The 27,372-nt window shown below is 38.3% G+C and overlaps 1 protein-coding gene across 5 annotated transcripts in view; it reads left to right on the top strand.

The window, feature by feature from the left end:
* The window catches only part of EPC1 (enhancer of polycomb 1), a 108,968-nt gene that overhangs the window by 80,024 nt on the left and 1,572 nt on the right, over positions 1-27,372 (top strand). For 3 of the 5 annotated variants that reach the window (XM_074984969.1, XM_074984970.1, XM_074984967.1), the window contains 9 exons: positions 1,004-1,163; positions 2,577-2,753; positions 2,842-2,931; positions 3,018-3,166; positions 6,684-7,036; positions 24,305-24,423; positions 24,503-24,589; positions 25,187-25,328; positions 25,446-25,812. In XM_074984969.1, coding sequence (XP_074841070.1) covers positions 1,004-1,163; positions 2,577-2,753; positions 2,842-2,931; positions 3,018-3,166; positions 6,684-7,036; positions 24,305-24,423; positions 24,503-24,589; positions 25,187-25,328; positions 25,446-25,812 — 1,644 coding nt within the window. Of the gene's footprint in view, positions 1-1,003; positions 1,164-2,576; positions 2,754-2,841; positions 2,932-3,017; positions 3,167-6,683; positions 7,037-24,304; positions 24,424-24,470; positions 24,590-25,186; positions 25,329-25,445; positions 25,813-27,372 lie in introns of those variants that run through there. The other 2 variants (XM_074984968.1, XR_012644072.1) reach the window with 2 other exon arrangements.

The raw sequence follows: 27,372 nt of genomic DNA, 5'->3' as shown, positions 1-27,372 counted from the left end.
AGGAGATATTTGTATATAATCAAGCACTTAATTCAACACCTTATTCAGCAACCATGGCCCTTTCCTCCAACCACGTGATAGTCTGATACCTTTGAAATATATAGAGGAATTTTTTTAGTTGATTTTCTACCTATAGTATGGATCTTTAATTTACAGTTGTATGTTTAATCCAAGCCAATTACTTTTGGACATTGAAATAGCTATACATTTCTTACTCTTTTTGAGACACTGAATATTACAGAACAGTGGTTTTCAAACCCTGGATTGTGACCATATTTTAATAAGGGCAGCAAGGCTTGGACTCTAACATTGACCTTCCCTACCTTGGGTGCTTGGGCTGGGACTTTGGACCTACCCTCTTCCTCCTGCCACCCAGACTGAGTGGGCTTAGACTTCAGGCCCCCCACCCCCTTTGTCATGTTGTAATTTTTGTTGTCAGAAAGCGAGTCATGCTGGGAAGACATTTGAGAACCATCTGCTGCTAGCATGATGAAAGCTTGTAATAAGACATTAAGGCTCAGGCACCTTGGCCTTGTTGATTAAAGTGCTTCTTACTACCTTTTGGTTTTAATTTCGATCATTAGTACTTATAACAAAGCTATCTACTGGAGGATAATTCTCTATTTTTTCCCTTCCTGCCCCACAACTTCTTTCTTCATTAACTTTTTTGAAATTCTTATAGAACACGAGCATTTGATTCCGTGCCAACTTTTCTCTAGGCAATGAAGTATCCATTATATTAATCTCTCTTCTAAAGTAGTAATGCCTAAATGGTGTCTTCCTTAATTATTGTTCTCTAGGGCTTTCAGGTTTAGCTTTACACCTTTTTAATAGTGCCCAAAGCTTCTAGTCGTTATTTTAATTGTAACTACTATCTAATGTGATATATCTAAGTTTTTTTATACAGTGTTTTGTGCTGCTTGTGAAAACTAAAAATAGTGTTCAAATATTCAGGGTTTTTGACAATTTAGCACTATAATTTTTTTTCTTTTTTTAATTTCAGATATAATTTGGGTGACTACAATGGAGAGATCATGTCTGAGGTCATGGCACAACGGCAGCCAATGAAAACTACTTATGCTATCCCCATCATTCCCGTTACAAATAGCAGTTCTTATAAGCATCAAGAAACTATGGAACTCAAGGAATTCAAAGTTAACAAGGTGAGTAATTGGTACTTAAAAACAAATATTCTTGTCAGCAGGACAAAATGTTTTAGACTAGGATACCAGAAAGTATGCTTGCTTTTGAAGGCAAAACCTTTTCTGAAAAATGAAAGACTATAGCAGATTCTCAGCTTGTATAAATTGTAAGAGTTCTGTTGAAGTTAGTATGACTTGCTTAAGAAATAAAGCAAAATGGTGAAGTTCAAGGCAAATACACAGCAAATGGCATGGGACTGGCCACAGCGGGGTGTCAAACATACATCAGAATAATTCATCCTTGTATTTCATGGCTCTGTAGCAATATTATTTGAGGCATCATTTTACATCCCCCTCTTTTTAGATGATGCTGTTCATGTTTTGCTAGTGAACTAAATTTACAAATTGTCAAAATACTGCCTGCAAAAAACTAGCTGAAAAAAAATCTACAGTTTTCAAATATGGTACACCTCATAGTAGTTTGTACCTATGTAAAAAGAGTGTAAATAAGGTGTATCAAAAGGGGGAAATTTTAAAAAGGCTGTAGACATGAAATGAGATATGCAAACCAAATCATGCTAAATTCTCCAATTAATCAGAGAAGGATTGATATTTTATTTGGCATTTTAACATTCAGAGATTCAAAATTAAAATTCCATTCTGGTAGAAGTAGGTCTGATTGTAGAATTAGGCAGACTTGGTTTCCCAAAACCCAATACTTATTAATGGCTGCAACTGAATTCCTAACTGCTGCTTTGCCTGATAAATAGGACCATAGCATTCAGCAATTACATTCAAGGATGTATAGTTTACCTCCAAAAATCTCTTCCTCATTTATACAATATGACAGCAAAGCTTGAAAAAGGCAACTAGAATACTTCCTTTTAAGACTTTTTAATATGGTGTTAAATTCATGTTTACCCCATGTAATGGTCTGTTGTGTAAATTGTTTGGATTAAATCTTTCCAGTGGCATTTGGGAAATGGGTTAGGCTTTTAATTTTGTCTCAAGTCAGTGCTCAAATTTTTGCCATGTTTAGAAAAATAGCTTGACTCGGGAACAAAGTTTATCTGGCATTTTTGACCTGTTTTGGGAAGTGGCATAAAATGCCCATTAAATGAAAAGGGGAGAACTTCAGTGCAGTTGAATAATTGTTTATTGTGATACCTTTGTATTTAGTTTGTTGATGGTGAGGATCTAACCATATCTTGAAAAATAGCCAGTTCAGATACATTGTTTCGTAATATTTAGCCTTCACTGGATGTTACAGAATAGTCTGTGAACAAACTAATCATGTTTAATTCCTTAAAATAGTTAAAATGCTTGCGTTGCAGTCCAGTTTTGAGCATGTTTTCACTAGGCTTTCGAAAACCCGCTATTTAGTATATAATTGGCTCAAATGAGTGAATTAATTAAGCCTTTCTTTTCTTGCAGCAAGAGAAAGCTGATGTTATAAGACCCAAAAGGAAGTATGAGAAGAAGCCCAAAGTCTTACCTTCATCTGCCGCTGCTACTCCTCAACAGACCAGTCCTGCTGCACTGCCAGTCTTTAACGCTAAAGATTTGAATCAGTATGATTTCCCCAGTTCAGATGAAGAGCCTCTTTCCCAAGTACGATCTCTACAGTTTCCTGCTTCTTTTCTAAAAATATTACAAGTCTGTGTCGTTGAACTTACTAGAAGCCTTTTTGTTTTCAAAGGTTATGTCTGGTTCCTCTGACGCTGAGGAAGAAAATGATCCCGATGGTCCTTTTGCTTTCCATAGGAAAGCAGGTTGTCAGTACTATGCTGTAAGTGAAACCTTTTTACGAACTAAAAGACTGAACATAATTTTAAATAAATATTATTTTTAATTGTTCTCTAAAATTCTTTTAAGCCTCATTTAGATCAAACTGGCAATTGGCCATGGAGTAGTCCTAAAGATGGAAGATTAGGAGATGTCCGCTATAGATACTGCTTAACCACACTCACTGTACCCCAAAGGTGTATTGGGTTTGCACGAAGACGGGTTGGGCGTGGTGGAAGGTGAGTTGCACTTAATTATTGCACTAAGCTTTTGTGGATAAGACATTGGCACCCTGAAAGAGAGAACATATTGAATGCTTTCATTTAATAATTTGTGTTTTGGTTTGTTGCAATGTAGAAGCTTTAATCCTGACGCTGTTTTTGTTTTGTTTTTTAACCACTCCACAGTTATGGTTGGTGGTTGTAGTCACTGACATTCCCTATGAAAATAACTTAAGATTTGATGATGAGTGGTAAATTTTTCCCAGAGCGCAAAAACCATCCTCTACTGGAGAAATACTAAAGTTCTGAAAGTTCAGTTTGACCTACGTGTAAAATTTAGGTTTACATGATTACTGTTGTAGACTAAGATGTTAATTATCCTGTAATCTTCAGACAGTTTTGTGATTGTCTAACAGGTTAATTTTTAATATTGAAATGCCCAAAAAAGGGAGTTTCATGTTATATCACAAATAATGCCTAGATTCAGCAAATCACGTAATCTAAGTTCATGTTTAAGTACTTTGAAAAATGTTGTGTACCAAAGCAGCTGCTCTTGAGTTAATTGAGTAAATGGTAGATACATTGAACACTCTGTGAAGTGGCTAAATATGGTCTCATATATATATATATATATATATATATATATATATATATATATATATATATAAAATATAAATGGGATATATGGAGATACACATCTCACAGAACTAGAAGGGACCTTGGGAGGTCATTGAGTCCATTCTCCTGGCCTCTTGGCAGGACGGAGCACCATTTGCTGCCCCCCCTCTCCCATTTGCTTCAGATCCCTAAATGGCCTCTTCAGGGATTGAATGTGGGTTTAGCAGGCCAATGCTCAAGCCACTGAGCTATACCCCCTCCCCTTTCCGGAAAAGGAGCTATACCCATCTCATAGAGCTGGAAGATCTCTTGAGTCCGGTCCCTTGCACTCACGGCAGGACCTATCACCATATGTGGCAGGGTTTTTTTTAATCTGTTTGACCCAAATCCCTAAATGATCCCCCTCAAGGATTGAACTCACAGTGATTGGGTTTAGCAGGCCAGTGCTCAAACTGCTGTACTGTGCTTCCCACCTCCTAACAAGAGCACTACTTTCAGCATCTACTTCTGAAAATCTTGGCCTAGAAACATTTTTCTTTTATTTATGTGATAAATTTTACCATACATTATTAAAGATTATATATCTTATGCACTCATTTATAGAATGTCTATTTAAAAGAAGTTGGTCATGACATTGATTTAAACAATCAACAATACAGTTATCTTCATTTAGCTTTCAGATGTATTCAGTATTAACTTATTTTTGTAGAAGCATCTGATAACTGTGATAGAGATACCAGAGAAACTGCATTTTAAGCTACCTTCCTAGCTTCCATTTTTAATAAGCAAGAATCATTCCACCATTAGGTGGAAGCTGCAGTTCATAGATCACTGAATATAAAATTGACAGGAAAAAGTGTTTGTGTGAAATATAGTAGCATATCTTACTATAGGGAGGTAGATGAAGGTTCCTGGCTAAAAGTAGAACAGACCAGTATTCTCTTTAAGCTGTTCACTTGAGCAGCCATCCAGGATGCTACCCAGTTTATTTGCAAAGAACCCACAGTTGGCAGCCTGTGTTTCTATTGATGGTGCACATCCTTACATTCCTTTGTGCACATAACAAAATTTATGCTGCACATAGGTAGAAAAAATTTAATGGGAACACTGGAACAAAGGATTTAGAATGTTGACAGTTGGCGTGCATCCAAAAAAAATCTGACAACGATAAGAGCAAAAGGTCTAGAAAGTTCCGATAGAACTCTATCAGGATCAGGGGGTGGCAGCAGTAGTTGATAGGTTGACCAACCATCCCGTATTGGGCAGGATGGTTCCATATTTGGTACACCAAAAAGGCGTCCCTACTTATTGTTTCAGTGGGATGAATTGTCCCGTATTTAGGCCCTCGGGGGCTCGGGGTGGGGCTGGGAGCGCCCACGGCCGCCACTTCCCCAGGTCCTGGAGCGCCTGCCGCAGCTGCCACTTCCCCAAGGCTATGGCAGTGGGGAGTGCCAGCTCCCCAGGACTTGGTGCAGCCAGGAGGAGCCACCCTTCCCTACTCCTCTTCCCACATCTCCCTGTCCCAGATATGGTCGCCCTATTGATAGAGGGGTCATTAAAAGCAAAGAAGAGAGCACCTTCTGAGGGAGAGCCTTGTCACTGGAGCAAAGGGAGAAGAATAGAGTGCTCAGGACACTGTCCAGTGTGTGTGAGACAATGTGAATTGAGGTGCTCTTTAGCTTATTAAATATTTGTAGTTTTTAATACCAAAAGAGAATAATATCAAAAGTTGTTCAAGTTGAACATCTCTGGTACAGCACTCTCTTGGTCCGGCAACATCTGTAATCCCGCATGATTTTAGTTAGCCCGAGGACCACTTACGTTTGTGGCCAAGTTTCCTGTGACCCCATAAAATTTGTTTACAGTCATCAGACTGGCTCTCAGCGTTGTGTTTTTATTTAGCTGTAATTTACCCCTAAATGTCTTCTAAGAGAGCAGTAAGCAGTGGATGTGTTAGTAATGCTGCTATATAATATTGACATCCCGTGTTCCAGCAGATTCTCTTGTTTTGGCCCTAGTTAGGTCCCAAGGGCACTGAACTAGAGAGGCTTAACCTGTGTTAGAGATTCTGAATACTTCCACCAATAAAGAGAGGCTTTGTCTTAGAAATACTGTGTGTGTCAGTCTTTAACAGAAGGCTGTGTCTGTGTCCTTGAGGTAAGAGGTCTGAACTGTTCTAGGGAGTTTCTGAAATATGGAATCTCTGGAAAAGCCCAAGAAATTAGTTACCCTGGACAGGCATATGTATTGAATAGATGAGCTCTCTTCTGGAGGCATCTTATTTCTGTTTTCAGGTTAAGAGTAGCACCTAAATCACTCATTGAATCTGTGAATTTCAGCATCTTCTAATGTTAATTTCACCATGTATGGAAAGTATCTGAGTGCCCCTTGAAGGTTGTGCCAGGAAGTTAGATGTCTAAAGAATGACAGCTTCATCACTTCTTGGTGATGCATTTGTAGGCATATTCAGTGGATGGGAAGGCTGGGGTTGGGATACTTCTGCGGGTAGAATTGTTTCATTCAGGCAGCTAGAAGAGGGATTGTCTTACCATTTGACCCTTTGGAGACACGTTTTGCTGCTTAGGATTTGTGGGTTAAAATTTAATCTCTTTTAATCTTCTCATCTACCTGATACTTCCCTGATGATTACATTTTCAAAGTCCTATCAAGATAAAGCGTAAAGTATAAACATCTAACTTGCTATTTGTTAGCTGGATCATAATAAATTCTGAACCATAAGTTCCAGTTATAAAAAATAAACAGCACTTGCAATGAAATAGGATCTAAATGTGAGTGTATTGCATGGTATTTTGAGTTTTGTTTATGCTAAAGGAATTCCAACTAGTGAGAAACTGGTGTGTGGTAACCTTTCTGGTTTTGGCATGTTGTCTAAGTTTATTCCCTTCTTCCGTTTTAGGGTGCTACTGGACAGAGCGCATTCAGACTACGACAATACATTGCACCAGCTGGATTTGGAAATGCTCTCCTCACCGCAACACTCTTCAATCAGTCAGTTTGCCAATACCTCAGAAACAAATACCTCGGACAAATCTTTCTCTAAAGACCTCAGTCAAATACTAGTCAATATCAAATCATGTAGATGGCGGCATTTTAGGCCTCGGACATCATCTCTACATGACAGTGACAATGATGAATTCTCCTGTAGGAAATTATACAGGGGTATAAATCGAACAGGCACAGCACAACCTGGGACCCAGAACTGCAGTACCTCTATACAAAGTAAAAGTAGCAGTGGTTCAGCACACTTTGGTATGTTTATTTTGACAAACTTTTTTCTAAAAATATTAAACTTGGCTCTGAGAATCAAAAAGATTAAAATTTTATATATTTTTTTTACTGTGAGATGTGTTCTAATGATGGTGAATCGCCTTATTTTACCACTGACCTTACTATGTTGAAAGCTAATCAAAATTTTACTGTGACCGATAATATAATCCCTTTCAAATGTGTGTAGAAGGCAGCAGTTGCTGCATTTCTGACTTCAGAAATGTTTGAAGTTCACATATTTGTAGGGTTTTTAGTTAATACAATAAGCTAGTGAAATATCTGCTTGTGAAAGTTTTTGTTCCTAAAATCATCATTTGGGATCCCCAAGACATGATGTACAATAACTCTGCTGAAGTTCGTTGTCTTCAAAGCCTTATAGTGCATTACATTCAAGGCCACAGATGTAAAAGAATCAGTATGGTTGCCTTCCCATTTTCCATTGCTAAAAGATAACCAATGAGCATGGAGTGCTGATTATTTAAACACATAACCTTTTTTCTTCCTTAAGGCAGAGACAGCATCCACAATTTTTTCAGGGGTGGTATTAAAAGCGATTGAAATGTGCTGTGAAGAAATATTTAGATACATGCTTATCTAAAATTTCTTTCAGCAGAGTATATAACCTAATGCAAGTATTGAAACTTCTTATACAGGGAGAATCCCCCAGTCACTCATGCACATGTGTTCCATTAAACACTGGTTTTTATATTAATTCTTCAGGGTCTCACAACAAAGTTTTCAGCTTGTTCTTAAAATATGCTGCTAAACTAAGAGTGCAAGAAAAATAAAAACTTTACCAAATTCATTCATAGGTGTCTCTCATCCCAACAGCATGATTTTGAAAAAAAATGTGTGAAATCAGGTAAATTCATTGGTTTTAGCCTGCATTTCAGTGGGGTGTTTGTTTTGTTTTTTTTTTTAATGACCCGCATACCTTCTCCCACATGTATTCTGCAGCTTGTCTCTCTCAGTGGTGTCCTCATTGTCTTCAGAGAGTGCATGAAAGCAAGCTTCCTCCTCCTTTAGTGTTCGTTCTCTCTCTCTCTCTCTCTGCCCTTTGTCCCAGTGTTCTGTTCAACACCTCCCTGTCATCCTGGTGTTTACTTCTTTTAACCTTCTGTTCCAACCCTGGCTGGAAGATGGACTGGGGCTAAACCTACTACTGGTTAGAGCCTCTGATATTAAGTTTCTGGTGGCTGCCTTCTCTCTTCTGTTAGTGGCTCTTCCTGTTTCTTGAAGCAGATACAGTGATCTGAAAGAAGCGGGGCAGTAGGAAAGAGCCACTGTAATACATGTTTGTTAATGCAAGGAGGAAGAACTGCACTAGTCTCTGGCTGCTTAGGATAAGACACTAAAGGACTGTTGGTGGGTAGGCTGTAAATAGAAATTGAAATATTTATGGGTTACACCTCTTAAAGAGCACCATAAGTAAACCAGTTACAAATTTTGAGTTCATGGTTGACAGCTGTATTTATTTGTTTTTCAAATGGATTGTAGAGGTGACTCTTGAAATCCAGATTTGATAGTTTCCCTTCTAGATAGACTTTAATCACCTTGGCTATATCTTTAAAGAAACTAAATCTGTGAATAAGTGTTCAGTTTAACTCTATCAAATAATGTGTGTGTTGTTGTAAGTTACTTTTATAGTAAATGTTCAATACTTACAAAATGAGTATGGAATTTAGATTCATATTTTTATCTGAATCACCAAACTTTTAACACTTGGCATGAGAATTATACACCATGTGAAGATTTACCTAATCTGATTTTATAGATACAGATGTATTCAAATCAAATTTTTTTTTTTAAATCTGGAAAAGAGAGTAAACATTAATACAGTTAATTGAGATTATAGCCACATGATTCTCCATAATGTTATCAGGAGTCATAAGCTTAAATCGTCTGTCTGTGGCATAACATTTTTTTTTAACTTAGTGGTACACAGTGTCACACAAGTTTAGGAACTGAAAAAATTAATTCATCTCCCAGTCCACAATCAGCCAAATGTAAGACTATTTTCTGCAGTACATTTTCTCGTGTTTCAGTCCCATCTACTTCCACATGTTGGTCAAAAAAGGCAGCAATTCTTTGATGATCCTTATGTGTATTCAATACTAAGGATGTTAACGTTTAATCTGTTAACTAGTAAGCCAGTTCTGGTTAACCTGTGGAGGGGCTGGAGCAGCCTCCCACCTTCTGCAGGTAGGAGAATTGCTCTAGTCCGTTGTGGCCAGTGGGACACTTGAGAGCAACTGGAGCATCCCCTGGGCTCCATGGCCCTACCTCTCCCAGGCCCTCCCCCCATTTAATTGGTTAACCAGTTAAACTTAATGTCTAACTAATTAAAGGGGATTTTACATCCTTATTCCACATATTTTTAGTAGTTTTTATAGTAAAGTGCAGAGAGTTAAGCAGCAGTCTTCTACCTCCAAGCAGTGTAGAGTTATGCCCTGGATGCTGGGATTCAAAAACTGTTTCATGCCATGCTCCTTTTTTTTGTGAGCAACAAACGTACTTCTCTTACTGAGGCTCACATTTCTGCCAGCTGCAACATCTGCTGTTCTTTTCCCCACAACCCCCACAACCCATCCTCCCAAAACTCATGAGGGTCAGGAATTGAGACTCAATTTAAACACATCGGGGAGAAGGCAACAAAGCCCCATGGAGGGGGTTGGGGGGCAGGAAGTAAGAGTAAAACATAGCATTTCACTGAGCATAAGCCAGAAGGTTTCACAAGAGAATGAGACACCTCTCATAGACAAGTCACGTACATCCGTGTACATCACAAAAAGGGATCACTTCCTGGGCCCTGGATGAGAAAGCTGGTGTTCACAGGTATAAGGGTTGATTAAATCTTCCTGACAGGGTTAGGAGGTGCACAGAAATACAGATTTAGTGGTTCCAACACAGAGCTTCCTGGTGAAGATACAGGATAGACAGGTCCTGGTGCTTCCATCCACATCAATGACCCAAGGCGGTACTGATAGCAGTGCATCTCCAGGCAGCGGGACTCTCCTTGTAGTTAGGGACACATGGAGACATGTCTCCCGAGAAGACACATTTGCTGTCCACTGTCTACGTTCACTCCTTCCATTTGGGTCCATCTATGTTCCAGGAGATTATCACATGGAGACAGTTATTCTCCCATTGCACCCACTGTTTGGAAGCACAGCTCTTGGTCCTGCCACTGCTCAGGGATGTGCCCTTCTCTTCTGATGAGTCAGAGGCTCCACAAGAGTTTTCAGCAGCACCGAGGAGAGACTGTCCCAGACAAGTCCTAGAAGATCAGGTTTCCAACCTCCAACCAGAGATGATTTGGCCAAGAGACAAGTGGTATCCTATACCAACGGGTCCCTTACTGCTTGTGGACACTTCTTAGTGGCACCATTGGGAACTGTAGGAGACTTACTTGCCATCACCCAGCCATACACAACCAACCTCTTTGGAGTATTTGGACAGGGAAGGTGAGCTGGTTCTTACCATTCTGAGAATAAACTCATCATTACTGGATCAAGTGACCACTTCATCTTTTCTGTCTCCACCAGATTATTTTAAGCAAGCCCAAGAACTCATGCACACACTAGCTTGAAAACTACAGATCCGGATGGAGGAAATTTATTATTCTCAACACTGTTTTCTGGTCCCAGTAGAGTGGCCCTTCCCATCATGAACACAAAGGCAGCATTTCATAACCTTGTTTCTTCTACTCCTAAGAGAGCTGAGAGTGGGAGAGTACTTGCTCTTTCAGTCTCTGCCAAACTACAGAGTTTTGCAGACAGCTGTAGAGCAGCAGCATCCAAAGGCTGCTTCCTTAGATAAGGGACACAAGACATTTGGCCTATTGGGAATACAGGTCTGCTCTTCCACCTTTCTTCAGTTACAGATATCTAATTATCTGGCCTTGGTTACTTAGGATTTCATCAGTTATGCTGGATTTCTTGAGTTTAAGGACAAGCTTTCTGAGGAGGATAAAGCCCACTTCTCGGCCTTATTGGATGAGTGCAAAGTGGTGGCCAAAACTTTATTCTAAGCCACAGTGGACATTGCAGATGCTACATCAAAAGGGATGGCTATAACCATAGTCATGAGCACAGATTTGTGATTATAATCCTCAGATTTTTAGAGACAGGTGTAGAGTGATCCACTATACAAGAGACAGCTGATGTACGGATCCAGGCACCCAGCTTCTGCAGTGCCCACCATCACATAGGTACACTAATCCCCAACCGAATAATTGTTTTTGATGAGACTGATTGAGACCAGGTTCTCCTTAGTGAGATCTATTTGTTCCCCTATTCAGATGATTTGCAAACCACCTTACTCAATTTGTCAAAGATCAGAGTGCCTTAACTATAGATATATGGATATTAGAAGATGATATCTACTCAAGTTCCTAATAGCTCCTTTTCACAAGCCCCTTTTTAAGAGGTTTTTTCATTGATGGCTGCTTGGATGAGAAGACAAAAATTCAGTCTTTCCCCCTCTCAACAACTGGTTTCTTCCAGGCCACTCCATTGAGGAGTTCCACAGGGCAACCAGTGTTTTACTTAGGCTTTTATCATCACTAGGTGTTTGCATCTATCGTAGGGGTGGGGGGACAACTTTGACTCCCCCTTTCCCCAAGGTACAATGACTTCATGGGGTATTGTGAGACTCAGCTACAGAAACAACATATTGATCTCTTGAAAGATATCACTCCTTGGCCCTGACTTGATACACCCATATGAAACCATTCACTAGTCTACATCCCCAGTGCTTATGAGCGTGGCTTCGCTTGTCATATTCACCAGCAAAGGACACCATAAACTACGAGGCCACAGTTCCGCCTGAGGTGTGAGATTATTTTTGGCTAGTTGACAACACTGAAGAAGGTTTGTTTTGGAATGCTGTTATTCACACTCACATCTGAGGCAACCATAGTTACCAATGCCGCCTCCTTGGGTTGGGGTGTGCACATGGCATTGCATATATGGAATGAATTCATATCAGCTTACTGGAATAAAGGGTGGTCTGTCAGGTCTGCAATTCCTATCTACCATCCATCAAATTTCTCTGTGAATAGAGGCAGTCAGATTCTGGAATTGGTGTGTCAAACATTACTTAATCCTCTCAGCAGCATACTTGCCAGGGGAGAGTGCCTGAGCAGAAATTTTTCCTACAAATTAATAATTGGGAGACAGGATTTGTTTTTTAGCTATCACTTTGGTTGTGGAAAATGCCAGCTTGAGACCTTTACTCCTCATAGACAAACAGGAAGTTGCTTTAATACTGTTCTTAGCAGCACTGTTCAGGAGAGTATCTCCCCCCCAAAGATTGTCTGGCATTGTGTGGGATATCTACCAAGATGGATCATGCATCATCCTCATCATACCTAAATAGACAAGATAATTCTGTTTCATAGATAGATAGATGTTTTCATTGCAACCACACATGAACGTTCCCACATTACAGGACCTTCTAATAACACAGAGGCAAGATCACACACCCCAATTAAAGGTATTTGGAAGGAACTGGGCGTAGAATGCTCATGTTTGACAAAGGTGCAGTTCATCTTTAACCAAAAGTAGAAATTATTCTGCAGTGCTCCAAACCTGTATTCATACCCAAGGTCGTTTGAGTTTTCTGCATCATGTCATCCACTTACCTGTACTTTCTCCTAAACCATATGCCTCAGAAATGGAGAGAAGATGGCAATCTCTGAACATCTGGAGGGCTTGTGCCTTTTATCTGCGAAGAACATTAGAAAGACATCTAAAAGTTTTTCCAGCACGATCACGATATGAACCTATATCCATGAAGAGACTCTCTTTTTAAAAAAAAAAAAAAAAAAAAAAAAAAATCTGATTGTTGTTGACTAGCTGGCATCCCTCAGCCTCCAGAAAGGGTAAATGCCCATTCCACCAGGGAGCAGACTACTTCAGGTGCCTCTCTGGGAAATGTACCCATACTAGATATATGTGGAATAACTACTTAAAACTCTTTGCATATCTTTACCAGATCTTATGACCTGGTACAGTAGTCCATGTTGGATGCAGCCATGGGAATGACGCTTCTATAGTCGGCTGTCATTTCAGCATCCTCGCATTCACCAGCTGCTTCCCACATGTGGAGTTCACCTAGGGGACCATCACCTGAAGAAGAAATAGAGATTAGTTACCTATAACTGGGAGTTCTTAAAGATGTGTTTCCTATCTGTATTCCACTACTGCTTTCCATCCTTCCTGAGGTACATTGGCTACTTGATGGTAAGAATGGAAAACTGGAGGACTTGTCCCACACTGCCCTCATTTGGGAACACAACGAGCGCTGTAGTGCACATATGGCCAATGGCAATGCTTGCACGAAATTCTAGGCTAGAGTGTACGGCACACATGCCTATCCCATCTGTGGACTAAAGGTTAGGACCATAACTCTCAAAGAAGCATCACTTATGGGTAGGTAAGCTTCATGTTCCTTTTCAGATTTGAAATAAAAACATCTACAGTATACAGACTGGTATGTAGAACAAGGCATGTCAAACAAAATTATACAGTTACCAGTTAATGGGCTAACTTTAACTACTGAACCAAAAAAAGTAAAGAGAGATTCACAGCTGTGAGATCAATAGGTAAAGATCTGTATGTTCTTTAAATACTTCGGAACAATGCATGCCTATTGTGTCAACTGGATTCGCTTGTGAGAGTTTGAGCTATCACACAAGATTGCACCTATGTCTGAGGATATGTATAATGTATTGTGTCATTTGTCAGGATTGACTATTAACTCACATCTTCAATTCTTTATATTTTTTGTACATGCTGCTCTTGTTTTCAAAGCAACAAACCACCTGTGCTTTTCTCCTCTATCCTGTTTAAATGAATTTGTAGTTTCAAAGAAAACCACTAGCACTATACATATTAATGATTAAAATGCTGAGTATAGAAGACATACAAAGTAGACAGACAATATCCTTTTTATTTGACAGTGTGGGAGATGCCATAAGGCAAGATTCCTGACTGTAACTTAAATCATGGGTGAGCTAACTAACCTGTAAAATTAAAGTCAGAATATGTAAATTGGCAAGTAGAACAAGAAATAGTTTTCCAGGATGCTTGCTGATTTTAACTTCTTCAGTTTTAGCCATTGTGCCACAAACAGTGCTGTGGAAAATCTTATTGCTGCAAACTTACGTATAGCCACAAAAGCCTTCACATTATTGGACTTCATTTTCATACCCAACTTGAGATCCGGTGTTTTTTCAGCCAAGTCCTCTTCTAATAAATTTGTGGCTTGTCAAACTATTAGTCATTAATACAGTGTCTTGGAAGAAATTTAACAATTTTGTTGTGTGGAGACAAAAAATCTGAAAAAGAATACTTAAATTTGTTGCAGTATGCCCCATTAGATGATGATGATATACAGACATTTTTAAGGTCCAAATAAAAAGCACATTCAATGCAGTTAGTTTTTCTGTGGACTTTGAAGCAGTCCCTAAATCATAACACTTCTGATTACTGTTCATTTTTAACTTATCAAAAATGATTACTAAGATTTGAGATACTATTCTGAATTTACAGTCTTGGGTTATGCTAGAAAATAGGTAGGAGTTCAGATGCTACTGAACTGCTAGCACCCAAACCTACTGTCCTTATAGTCCTAGAAAGATAGCACCCTAGTAAAGCCTGGCTTAAACTCAGTTCTTAGGTCCTGAGCCCTGTAAAAGTTGTTAATCTATCAATATTACTTCATACTGGAAATTTAGTAAGAATTTTGAAATATTCAAATGCTACTTTAATTTCCAGATATTAAGTTCATTCATCCTAGAGTTCAGCATTCTTAGAATACCTTTACTTTCAAAGAAGCCTTGTTATGAGAAACCAGAATTGTCTCTGATGGAAATCTGCACAATCCTAATGTAGCTGACCTGAAGATCTATTGAAATTGTCATCAAAAATAAGATTATATGATGAGTTTCTTAATTTTGAAGTTCATAGTTGTGTGCTTATATGGTGCAATTAAACTTTAGTATCATTGTTCAATTTCTGTGTAGGCTCACTAGTTTTACATTGGGGAGATGCACCTTTGGTAGCATGATTCTTCTAACATGGTTTCAGATATAGTTGATCTTAGAATAGCTAGATTTGTTTGGTTTTCTTTGGTTCTTAAAAAGTCTGGCACTGTGTGACCTGAGAGTTAAAAATATAATCCACTGCAGTAGTATTAATTTTTTTGCTCCTTGCACTGAAATATTGAAACAAATCTACATGTAAGACAGATGTGTAAATCAGGGGTTCTCAAAGTGTGGGTAATGACCCCTTATTGATAGGGGTGGTCAGGGCAGAAAGCCGCAGCCAGCCACCCTGAGGGCAACTATGGCAGCTGGAGACTGAAGTCCCAGTCAATCATTTACTCTGCGAGCAGCTGCAGTGGCTAGGGGCTGAAGCCACAGTCAACTTGCAGCTCCCATAGCAGTTGGAGCTAAAGTTCCAGCCAGCCCCATATATTTCAGAGGCATCTAGATCCCCAGCCTGCAGCTCAGCAGAGGCCTTGGGGCTGAAACCTATTCGTAATGCCTTCTGGGAAGAGCTTCCAGCCCAAGCAATGTAGTTTGGCATCACCTTCCATGCCTGCAGTTGCCGTCCTTTCTCCCCTCTGCATCACTTCCTTATTGAGGTACTTTCTATATTCAGGAACTTATTTGCTTAGCACCTGTTGATTTGAAACCATTTTGAAAAGTTGCTTGTCGAAGTAATTTTAATAATGGACTGTTTTTTGAAGAAAATTGAAAGAAAGGGGGATACAGAAGATGAGTCTATGTACTGCTTACATCAATAGAAGGTCAAGACAAAGATCCAAACAGCAAAGTAAAAAGCCAAGGAATTGCAAGTCTGATCCAAAGTATTTGGAATATGGATTTACATGCGTTCGTTTGCAGGAAGATCCACTGGCCATAATGTGTGGGATATGGTGAAGTTCTGGTAAAGGAAAGCTTACAACCATCTAAAGCAGATTTGGCACAATCCTCTTCAAACAAAACGACTCCCGCCTCTTCTCCCCGCCGCCACCACCCCGAAGAGCTAGTCAAAGCAAACAAATGAACCCTCGAGGCACCTTTTGCTGTGCGTTGCTGGATAGCAGACAAATGGGATACCACACACTGTTGGAGAAGTTCCTTGTTTCTATCAGGTGCTGAGACAGTGTGTTTGATTAAGTTGGGACAAAGTGCATGGACTCTCCATGACTCTATTTTTGTCTCTAACATTGCTGTTGCCTGTCCCAGTAGTGTAGATAATGAAACTGAAAAAGTGATTGCTGGATTTTGGCAAAGTCCCTTTTTTCCATTTAGCTTCACAAAACAACAGATGTTCAGTGCTGTTCACATGCTGACATATAAAATTCAAGGGTGACAAAAACTGAAAAAATAAATTTGTTCTGTAGGCAATTAGCACAATTTGCTGGGTGCTGTTTGAATGCTTTTGTCTTTGGTCCTGGCTTGGAATGATCTCTGTGTTGCAGTGATATTGTTCATGCAGTGACTGGAAAAAACAGTGGGTTAGTCACCCAAGTTCAGATTGTTGCACTTGCAGGTTTTTTGGATTCACAGTGATACACAGGCAAGCCCTAGTTGCAGGGTGGATAAGAATAAATTATTTTAAAAAATCAGATTTTATTTAAATTGAATTTTTTAAAAAATCAATAAGATACTAAATTTCTCATTTAAAAATAGATTACAGTTAAATCTCACAAACATGCTATACATACACTTAATCTCATAATAATGAATTAATAACTCTAATCTGGCCCTCATAACTACTAGCTCCTGCTTCTTGGAAGTTCTGGGCTCTGAATTTCTGTTTTTCTCAGCAGACTAAAAAGTGACAGAGCAAAGAAAGAGGCAAGCTAGATAGGATTGTGTTTGCTTATGCAAAGTGGCACTTGGCCAAGAACGGCAAAAGAGTTAACACATTGTCTTCAGACAGAGAAACAATGTATAGGAAAGGACAGAGTTGGCATAGAGAAGAACAGTGGAGTGGACCGGAAAGAAAAAGAGAAGACATTATTCAGTATACACTTAGCTTGCTATATTTCCCCCACGCTTTTGCAACAGACAAACTGTCATGGCTTTTTGAACGTAAGACAGACCCTATCTGAGAATATTTTGAAGAAATTTATTCCCTTGGTAAAAAAGGAAAATGTGTCAAGTGTAAGGAGTGTAAGATTATGATAAAGAACCTAGTTGCAAGAATGAAGTATCATGAGGAAAACAGCTTAGGAGAAAATGATGTTGCTATGACTGAGTGGATCAACTGATTAGTAACTTAAATAATTTACTTTTCAGTGCTTCAGTCTGAAAAACTCTCTATGGCCGTGTCTACACTAGACACCCTTTGTTTTGGAAGGGGCATGGGAACAAACCACATCAGCAGATGCTAATGAGATGCTACCATGAATATGCAGTGCCTTATTAGCATAATACCAGCTGCACAGTTTGAAAGTGTATAGACAGAAGGCCTTTCGAAAGGACCCCTGGACTTCAAAAGCCCATTCTTCCTATTTGATTTAAGGAAGAAGGGGCTTTTAAAGTGTGGGGGAGGGGGTCCTTCCAAAGCCCCCACATACATGGGTGGTGCGCAATTTGAAAGCAGCACTTTTGTACTGCACACAGATGCGTTGTGCTAATTAGGCACTGCATGTTCATGATAGTGCCTCATTAGCATCTGCTGATGTAGCTCGTTACCATGCCCCTTCCAAAAGAAAGGGGCTAGTGTAGGCGTAACTTATGCCTTTTAGTTGTAAGTGTGATTTGACAAGTAAATTCCTAAGCTGTTTGCTGTTTTGGATGTTTCTAGAAAAGAATAAATAAATAAAAAGGTTGGCTAAACCTTATGGCTTGTTTAATTAGTTAAATAGGTTCAGAATCTATCAGTCAATACATAAAGTTCAGTAAGAGAAATCTAAAGTTGTCAGTTGCCACTGTCATCTCTTATTTTGAAATCCTGTGGCCATGGTCCATAATGGTGAAGCCATAAATCTATTTTGCATTTTACGTTAGCATAACTCAGCTTTTCCAAGAGAGCCATTTTGTATACCTGTTTTCTCCAAAATAAATCAAGAAAGAAAGTTCTAGTGAGTTCAAAGCAGGATTACTCCAAAATTAAATGCATGCTAGGCACAGTCAGTCTTAGCATTTTTTGATAACTTGATTTAAATCTTGTTTTCTTTTTTGGGGGAGTGTGATTTAGATTGTGCTTTAAATCAGTCCACCCTATCTAAATGCAAAAAAATGCCTCCCATTCTAAAATAAGTTCTTGGTTTAAAGCCATTTGTGTAATCAGCTACATCAAGAGTAGTGCAACAAGAATACATCTGTTTGGAGTCATGTGACGGCTTTCTTGACAAAAGGTTCTCGATTGTTTGAGCTCGGAGAGGAAGTCACAACTTTTCTTCCAGACAAAAATTCCTAACTTGCCAAAAAGTTTACAGATATCAAGTGGTGTGCTTTGCTAGCTATCTGGCGGACGTTTTTGAATGCCTACGTTTCTTGAATACCACACTTCAAGTACAAGATGTTTTTGTTTTTTCTTTCGCTGACAAAATTAAAAGTTGGGTCAAGAAGCTTTCGTTGTGATTATGCTTGTGTGGGCAGTGGCAATTCTGAAGTTTTTTTGTTTACTGGATAGCTTTTTGGATGAGAATGTCTTGCCAAAGTACGACTTGCAACACATTAATAGGCACCAGAAAAAACCTTATAATGCTGAAACATCTGCAAGTGCTCTTCTGTCACTGTAAGTAACAAACTTCTTTTTTTCTTGTGATTGGACATTGAGATTTTTCTGAGCAATCACTTGCTAACTTCTAGATTTCTGTTCAAGACTATACAGATCTGTCATCTGCAGCTTTGAAAGCTCTTATGCCATTTTTATCTACCTACTTGTGTGAAGCTGACTTCTCATCACTGACTTAATTGAAAACAAATGCATGTCACATCTCATAGTTGAAGATGATCTCTGGTTACTTCAGCCACAGAGAGCCCCGTGTCAAACATTTGTATTTGTCAGTACAAGCTCATTCTCACATTAGGTGCATTTCTATTTCTGGATATAAAGATTGTCTTGTTAATTAAAATATTTAGTGACTACTTTCCATTGATATAGCTTTGTAATGTATTTTTTATTTAAAACGCAATTTTGACTAATACAATACACTAGTTAAGAGGAATGATTTGGGCTCTTCCCATTTGTCTGTACCACACATGAAAATTAGTAAAAATTTTCATGAGAACATGCTTCTCTGGACATTGATATTAAGAGTCACACTGAAGTGTTTTATTCCTAAAACATGAATGTAGAAGCAGGAACTAAAATTAAGCTTCCAGAAGTCTGCCCAGATGAACAAGTTACCCAGTTGTAAGATGACACTTTTTATTTAAACCTATTATTCATTCAGTAAGTATACCATTTCCCTTCATTACCTGGATCTCATTGACATTCAAGATTCTGAGATGCCAAGATTTCATGCTACACAACAATCTTGGTTTGACTTTACAAGCAACAGCAATGTAGATGGCAGATGAAAGAACAGAAGGTTCTCTCCGAAGTCATTACAGCTAGCCTGTTCATGGCAGTCATTTTCTGCTAATCCACAAATATTAATACTATAGGGCTATGTCTACACCAGAGAGTTTTGAAGACAAAACCGGGGTTTTGTTGACTAAACTCACAGCACATCTACACACAAAATGTTTCGTCAGCAGAGCAGGTCAAAAAGAATCCGCTTTTATATGTAGACGCGATCTTTCCACACAAGTTTTGTCAGAACATCTCTTCTGCCAGTAACTTCTGTAGACAGATGCTTCTAGTGTAGTGTAGCCTAAAGGTTCACAGAGGTGAAAAGATTCCCTCCCTTCCCTCCCCCCAACCCCATGTGCTATTATGTTAGAGAAGCCATTGGAGAAAATCTCAGTTTTTCCCTAATGGAAGAAATATTGAAACTGTTTAGTTCTTGATCTGAATTTAAGGACATGAAAACCTGAACTTTACACTGCTGTGCAGTTTTGTTATAAAGAGCCCTGATTTCCCAGGAGAGCTTTTCACAATCCTAATCAGATTAATACAAATGCACTGAAAATACAGGATATTGAAGATTAGGTTGCATATTGAGATGCTATGTTGTAGAGACATTTACAAGGCACTTTTCATGTGTGTCATAAAAGGAAAGACTAATTCCCAGAACCTTCTTCCTTATTACAAAGGCTACGTCTACACTACAGCGATCTTTTGAAAGAAGTTCTTCTGGGAGAGCTCTTCCAGAAACGGTCTTTCGAAAAAGCGCATCCACACACAGAAAAGTGGATCAAAAAAAATGTATCTGCACTTTTGGTAGCAGGCACTGTGTGGACACTCTTTTGGAAGAATGAGACAGGGATCGAAAAGTCCAGTGCCAGAAAGACTGCTCTTTTGAAAAAAGAGCCCCTGGGGCATCTGGGAGGGGAAGAGGCCCACCAAAAAAAAGCTGCATTCTTTCGGTTTCAGATTGAAATAATGGATTTTGTGTGTAGATGCTCCCCGGGTTCTTTTGGAAAAGGCCCGTTTTTTGAAAGAACTTGCAAATGTAGACTTGACTTTGCTGTGTAGATATAAACTTTGGCTATGTCGGTATCCTGAAATAGCATTATTTCAAAATATTTTGTGAAGTAATGGGCATGGTATTTCAGCATCCCTGTATTTCTTGTTGCAGGAGGAGGAAGGGGTGCTTTTGAAATAGCTCATTATTTGACCCAAAAAAAGTGTCAAATGCTGAAATAGCATATTTCAATTTTAGGGTGTCATGTAGACATAGCCAAAGTGCCTTCCTAGTAGAGCTTAACACACCTTTGGCATAGTGGTCTACAAGAGAACTCTGGTTTGCACTCAGTAAAGGAGGAAAATTAGGAAGCAGATTAGAAGTGCTGTAAAAGAACAAAATCTCATTTTACTTTAGCCAGCTAAGATGTTCTCCTTTTAATGCAGACCCCTTCTCAGAAAAATCATTTTGACAGTTTGGTTTGGACAAAGCATACTCTCAGCATTCATGGTTAGTTACATTACCAGTGTATGTATGTGTTTTCCATAGGTAACTCAGAGTAAAAGAGTAGTTAGTTTCTTAAATAGAGATCATGGCCTGTATACTGGACCTTTTGCTGTGGAAAAGTAGAATTTTTACACATGCTATGGGAGTGATTTTTTTCACAGTATTCCTGTAACAGTTTCCATCAGTGTGTTTTAAAGCCATTTGCAATCTTTCAACTTGCATCTATAATCTTATGAGAGAGGTATTTATGCCTATCTTTAAAATTGGTGTAACTGAAGTATGATGAGGATATGAATAGCCTTAAATCATAAAATGAATCTCTTTGGTGGAGTTGGAAATATTGCTTGGAGCCCTTGACTGTCTTTTTCTTTAACCAGTAGGGGAAAAAAGATCAATATTAACATGCTTTGGATGTAGTCTGTGTGCAGAAGTTAAAGGGATAAAGCTAACAGGCATGTCTGCTGCTTGTGCTGGGATTTTCAGATGCTCCTAAGGAAGTCAGACAGCCAACCACCATTGAATTTCAATGTTTCCTTTAGGTCTCTCTTTTTTTAAATGAGACTAAATTAAAATGCTGTGGGGACAGAAGTTTTTTTTCTTTGTGCTTGTTTTTTTTTAAATGGATTTTATTTAAATTATTATTTTGCAATTATTTTGGTAATGGTGGCAAGGTAATCCCTGTGTCGATTACATTAATAACTTGGAATGCTATTTGGAAACTACCTCCCTTTGTAAACCACAGTATCGCCTTCAAAAAGTATCCAGTTAACATTTCTGTCAAATACTGCTATGAACAATGACCACCCTTAACACTTTTGTGCAACAGTAAGAAAAGGATGTTAAATTTTTTAACTTTGTGAAAATTTAAACTTCAGTTAACTTGTAATTTTAATTGGTTAATATTCAAGTAATTGAGGCCCAAAATATAGCATTAAAACTCAGATGGATAGTGTTCTATATTGCTTCCCTCCTATTCTATTATTTCAGAAAAGACTCTAAGAATATGAAAATAACTATATATGCAAATTAAACCGACCAAAATATTGACAAATGGGATTTTATTTTTTTTCTAAAATAATCAATCGATGAGGGTTTTAAAGTTGTATGTCCATTGTGGGGTTGGGGCCCAGTGCTAAATTGCCTTGTGTCCATTTTGCATGTCTTTTAATATACAAATTATATTTTAAAACAATGTTGAAAATCTTTTAATTAGTTTGGAACTCTGCTTTCCTAAATGCTATCCAAATGGCTGATACTGTAGGTAGCTGAAATGTAAAGGCCTGACTTCAGATTTTGGAAGGTTAACAGTTGCCGTAACTTTAGATAAACTTTATTTAACACATGTGCTGCTTTGTCAATATAGTTTGATTCAGGTTGATAAAGGATTATTCCTCCTTTTATTAAATCATTTCCATTCCTTTTAAACGCTACTTTTACAAACTTGTTATTTAATAGCACAAAATCCTTTCACTGAGTAACAGAATAAACAGAGAAAAATCATCTGAATAGGAAAATTAAAAATTTACAAGTCACTTGTATGGGTTCTGTAAATGCTTAACTTCAAAACACACTGTAATATAGCACCAACTGGTAATAATTCTCTACTAGAGACATATAAATTAAATGCTTATTAATGCAATAAATGCTTGATTTTTCCCTTCCCCTCCCCCCGATCTTCAAAACAAATCTCAGTTCATTTGCCATATTTTTAAAAGAAATAAGTTCAGGAGTGATGCAGTGCATTACATGGGGCTATATATAAATAACCACTATGTTCCTGTTCACTAAATAACTCTATCGGAAGAGTTTCTAACTTGTTTGAAAACCTGTGCTGTTTCACTGGTTTGTTTTTTTAAACTTCTTATGGATTAACTTGTCTAGTTTTGTTTTTCAAATCATCACAAGCTATTTGATTAACTAGTCTATCACCTACCATTCACCAAAGATTAAAAAAACTTTTAGTTTAATGTTTCCAGAAGAATCTCTGTACTCTCATAGGAATACAGATTTTCTGCATTTGGGAATAAAGGATAAAGCTTTAGCCAAAATACTGTATTTCATGAGTAAGAAATTAAGACCTATGTTGAACTGTAGAAAGTTGGATGTCTTTCATTTGAAGTCATAACTCTAAAAAGCATTGGGAGTTGTTGCATAAGAATATTTACAATATTTGTTTTGAGAACTTTGGAAAAGATGATAAACTGTGGTTTAGGCTGACTCTAGAATGGATTCAATCTGCACCGTCATCCCGCTTTTAAATTGGCAATAGACATTTTCGTTAATACTATAGAGACCATTTGGGGCATTCAAAATGAATTTTATTTTTTGTTTTTTAGAACTGATCTCTCCATAGACAAATTAGTATAATACAGTGTCTTTCCTCAGACATCCTTCTGTAAGTCAACATAAACAACTCCATTCTTATTGACTGGATTTTTTTTCCCAGGTGGGTTAACTGGGGTATATTGTGACTTGACATTTACACGTGTTATGGCTAATGGAACACTCTTTAAAAGCTCCTTTATGGAAAGAAATAGCTTTTATGAAATTCTCCATTGATGGAGTTGATAGTTTTCATGATTTTTTTAAAAAAGGACTAATATATAAGGTGCTTTAGTCTGCACAAAACAGGGTGGTGGGAGCAATGAAGGTATGTTGAGAGATCATAAATGTAAAATAGTCTTCATTGGTAACCATGGCATTCATTTTTGTATTGGCAACTAAATTTTAAAGTTGAAAGCCCTCACCTGAGAGGTAGTGAGCAGGTTTAATTCCCATTAGTCTATGGAAGTTCAGAATGTCCATCATACCACAGAGTAATGCCCCAAATCTGCATATATGAAAGTTGGTCTTAACCTACACTGAAACACAATCTTTGCAGATCAGTTTTATCTGAATGGTGGTTCGTGCCAACCTGGGTGTAATCCCTTAAATTCAGTTATATAGGGTGCCTTCACTCCGATATCCTAGGCGGAATGCAGAAAGTGTATAATCCTTCACCATAAATGTGCTCAAAGGGGAAAACTTAATTTTGGCAAAACCTCTAGAAGAATCATAGCCTGTTGCCATTGAGATGCAACATGGCTCTTAAGAATTTGCCATAGTTTATTTAAACATTTTTGGTCTGGGATTATAAAATATCTGTATATGCAACATATACATATTTTGATATAGTATTTTCTCGTTTTATATTTTGTTCAGCATTTACAGCCGAACAATACCAGCAACATCAACAGCAACTGGCACTAATGCAGCAACAGCAGTTTGCACAAATTCATCAACAGCAAGCAAATAGTAATTCCTCTGCCAACACTTCACAGGTGAGGGATTTGTCTGCTATGATTTATCCCTCATTGTTTCCCACCAGGGTTCATCTCTAATTCTCAACTGTTGCCATAGAACCTTCAAAATAACCATCAGGAAAGTGGCTTTCGCCTGAATCTACATCATAGACAATCTGTAAAGTGTTTAGAAGGGACACTGCAGGTGAGTGTGGCAGGCATTGCCTCTGCTCCCTCTTAACAAAAACCAAAAAGATGAGTGAATCAATTAAATTAGATATTCAAAGACGTGGGATTACATATTGCAAAGAATGCCAGCCATGTTGTTATCTTGTTGAAACTGTATGTATAACTGTATGGTCTAAGGCCGGGTTTTAACCTTTAACAACAGTGTATAAATGTGTCCTATCTTTAGGTGTGAAAATATCTAATAGCTAACTAGTGACATAAAACGTCAATGGAGAAGCATAAAGAAAGGTTCAGAAGTTGCTCTTGTCCATCTGAACTTCTTGAATTATCCAGAATGGTTTGGAAATGTTGTATAGCAGGATAGTCTTTTGTGCATTTGAAATACTTGTGCATGTGTTAGTAGTGGAATTATAAGTACGTGGGGAATACTGCATTTAAGTATTTATCTAAACTTACCAAACATCAGAAGCTTGGTTTGAAGGAATAATGAGGACTTGAATCAGGTCTTATTTTATCTGCACTGCTTCATGCAGTACTAGTTTATGCATTAAAAATAAGTAGAGTACTGACCTTTTGAAACTTGATCACATTTATTTGCAACCTTTCTTTTTAGGGTTTTGTTTCCAAGACATTGGATTCTGTTAGTGCTCAATTTGCTGCTTCAGCTTTGGTTACATCAGAACAATTGATGGGATTCAAAATGAAGGATGATGTGGTGCTTGGAATTGGGGTGAATGGCATCCTTCAGGCCTCAGGTATAGAGCTGTACAAATCTAAATTCATTCTGATTATATTTTACTTTTATAGTTGGCATGTGAAACCCCTGTTCAGAGTCAGATTTTCTTTTAAAAAAAAATCTCATTCTTCTGCAGGAGTATACAAGGGCTTACACCTCAGTAGTACTACACCTACAGCACTTGTACATACGAGTTCATCGTCTGCAGCAGGTTCAACCTTGTTACCGCCTTCAAATATAACACAGACTTCAAGTTCCCACAGCGCACTGAGTCACCAAGTAACTGCTGCCAACTCTGCAACAACTCAGGTCCTGATTGGGAACAATATTCGATTAACTGTACCCTCATCAGTTGCCACTGTAAACTCTATTTCCACACTCAATGCACGACATATACCTAGGACTTTAAGTGCTGTTCCATCATCTGCCTTAAAACTGGCTGCAGCAGCAAACTGTCAGGTGCCCAAGGTTCCAGCTTCATCCTCTGTGGATGCAGTACCAAGGTAAGTCCTCTTTGTGTTAGAGCTTTCTTAGTTTTATTTTGCTGTTTTTTCCATGAAGTCATATTCGTTACCCCAGAATCCCAGAAGTTTAAACCAAGGCTGCTGTTCTTGCTCCGTTAGACAGTGCCAGTCTTGGGAAAATTCTTCTCCACTGAATACAACATTAAACCAGCCCTGTTTATCCATTTGAGAATCAAATTGGTGCTTGGTAAAAGGGGAGAACCTTCATATCTTATTGCCTTGAAAGAGTAACAGAGAGGTAGCCGTATTAGTCTGTAGTCTACCAAAAGACTTAACAGAATAATTTATTAGATGATGAGCTTTTGTGGGCAGATCTGAAGAAGGTCTACCCCATGAAGGCCCATCACCTTATAAATTAATTTGTTGGTCTTTAAAGTGTGGCATGACTGCTGGTTTGCTTCCTTGGAAGAGGTGATTAATGCCAATAGTTTAATGACCTTAGGGAAACTGGCTCATTGGTCATCCAAAGAGCTTTTTACACTTATAACATTGGCAAAGCTTTCAGGGAATACAGTAAACCTTTGAGTTACTCGGTGGTTGTGTTCCTGCAACCTCCACATAACTCAATTTTTTGTGCAAGTCAGGGAGTGAGACCCAAGAAACTGACCAGCCCACTTCTCTCTGCCTTCCCCCAGCAGTGCAGCTGTCAGGTTGACAACCATGCAGCTGGTGGGGAAGTCAGGGAGAAGGGGCCTTTAGCTTGCCTAGCTGCCTGCAGCTGTGTGCAATTAGGTGAGCTAAAAGCCTTCTCCCTGTGCAGCTGGGGAGAGGCAGGGAGAAGGGGCTGCAGAGCATCTTTAAATTTCATTTAACTCACATTAAAGCAAGTTACTCAACTTGAGGCCACATGTGTCGAGAGTCTACTGTACCTGAAATTCTATGTAACATAAAAATTGTGAATTGTGGGGTGTTGCGTTCTTTTAATAAAATAATCAAATTTTAAACTGGAAATTAGACATTTATTTTTCTGGCTTTTAGTCATCCTTAAATGATTAGCTGCAGGACCCATTAGTACTTTTTGTAGTACTGAACTAGTTAAATACTTTGGCAGAGGGCTATAGGATTTATAAACTAAACTTCATCTGTGTTTTGTTGCATAAAACTTAAAAAAAGTACTACATATGGATCTTTGGGAATATCCTCTTACACATGAGGGATTTACATATCAGATAGGTGCCATTTTATATTTTAATTTTTCATCTTACCCCTTACATAGGCATGAGAGCCATTCAGAGATTTATTCTAAAAGGATTCCATTTCTAAAATATGTTGGTCACTGCATAGTATGTGATATTTAAATGGTCTGACAAAGAACGAATAAACTATACTTAATTTATTAACTTTGTGTGTTCTCTTGATCCTCTTTACTTTTAATTTGATTTTTTAAGATGGAGTTTGTCTTCCTTTTTTACTCTCCCAGTATTTATTTGTATTACATAATGAGTTTTGACGTTCACATATTTTTCTACCTGGGATATTGTGTCAATAGTACAACATACCGCACTTCAGTAGAAATAAAAAAATGTGACCATTTTGTTA

Source organism: Carettochelys insculpta, chromosome 2 (assembly GCF_033958435.1).
Source record: "Carettochelys insculpta isolate YL-2023 chromosome 2, ASM3395843v1, whole genome shotgun sequence".
NCBI classification, from domain to species: Eukaryota; Metazoa; Chordata; order Testudines; family Carettochelyidae; genus Carettochelys; species Carettochelys insculpta.
Note: the sequence above shows the minus strand (reverse complement) of the source record. Positions and strands in the feature narration are given on the sequence as shown.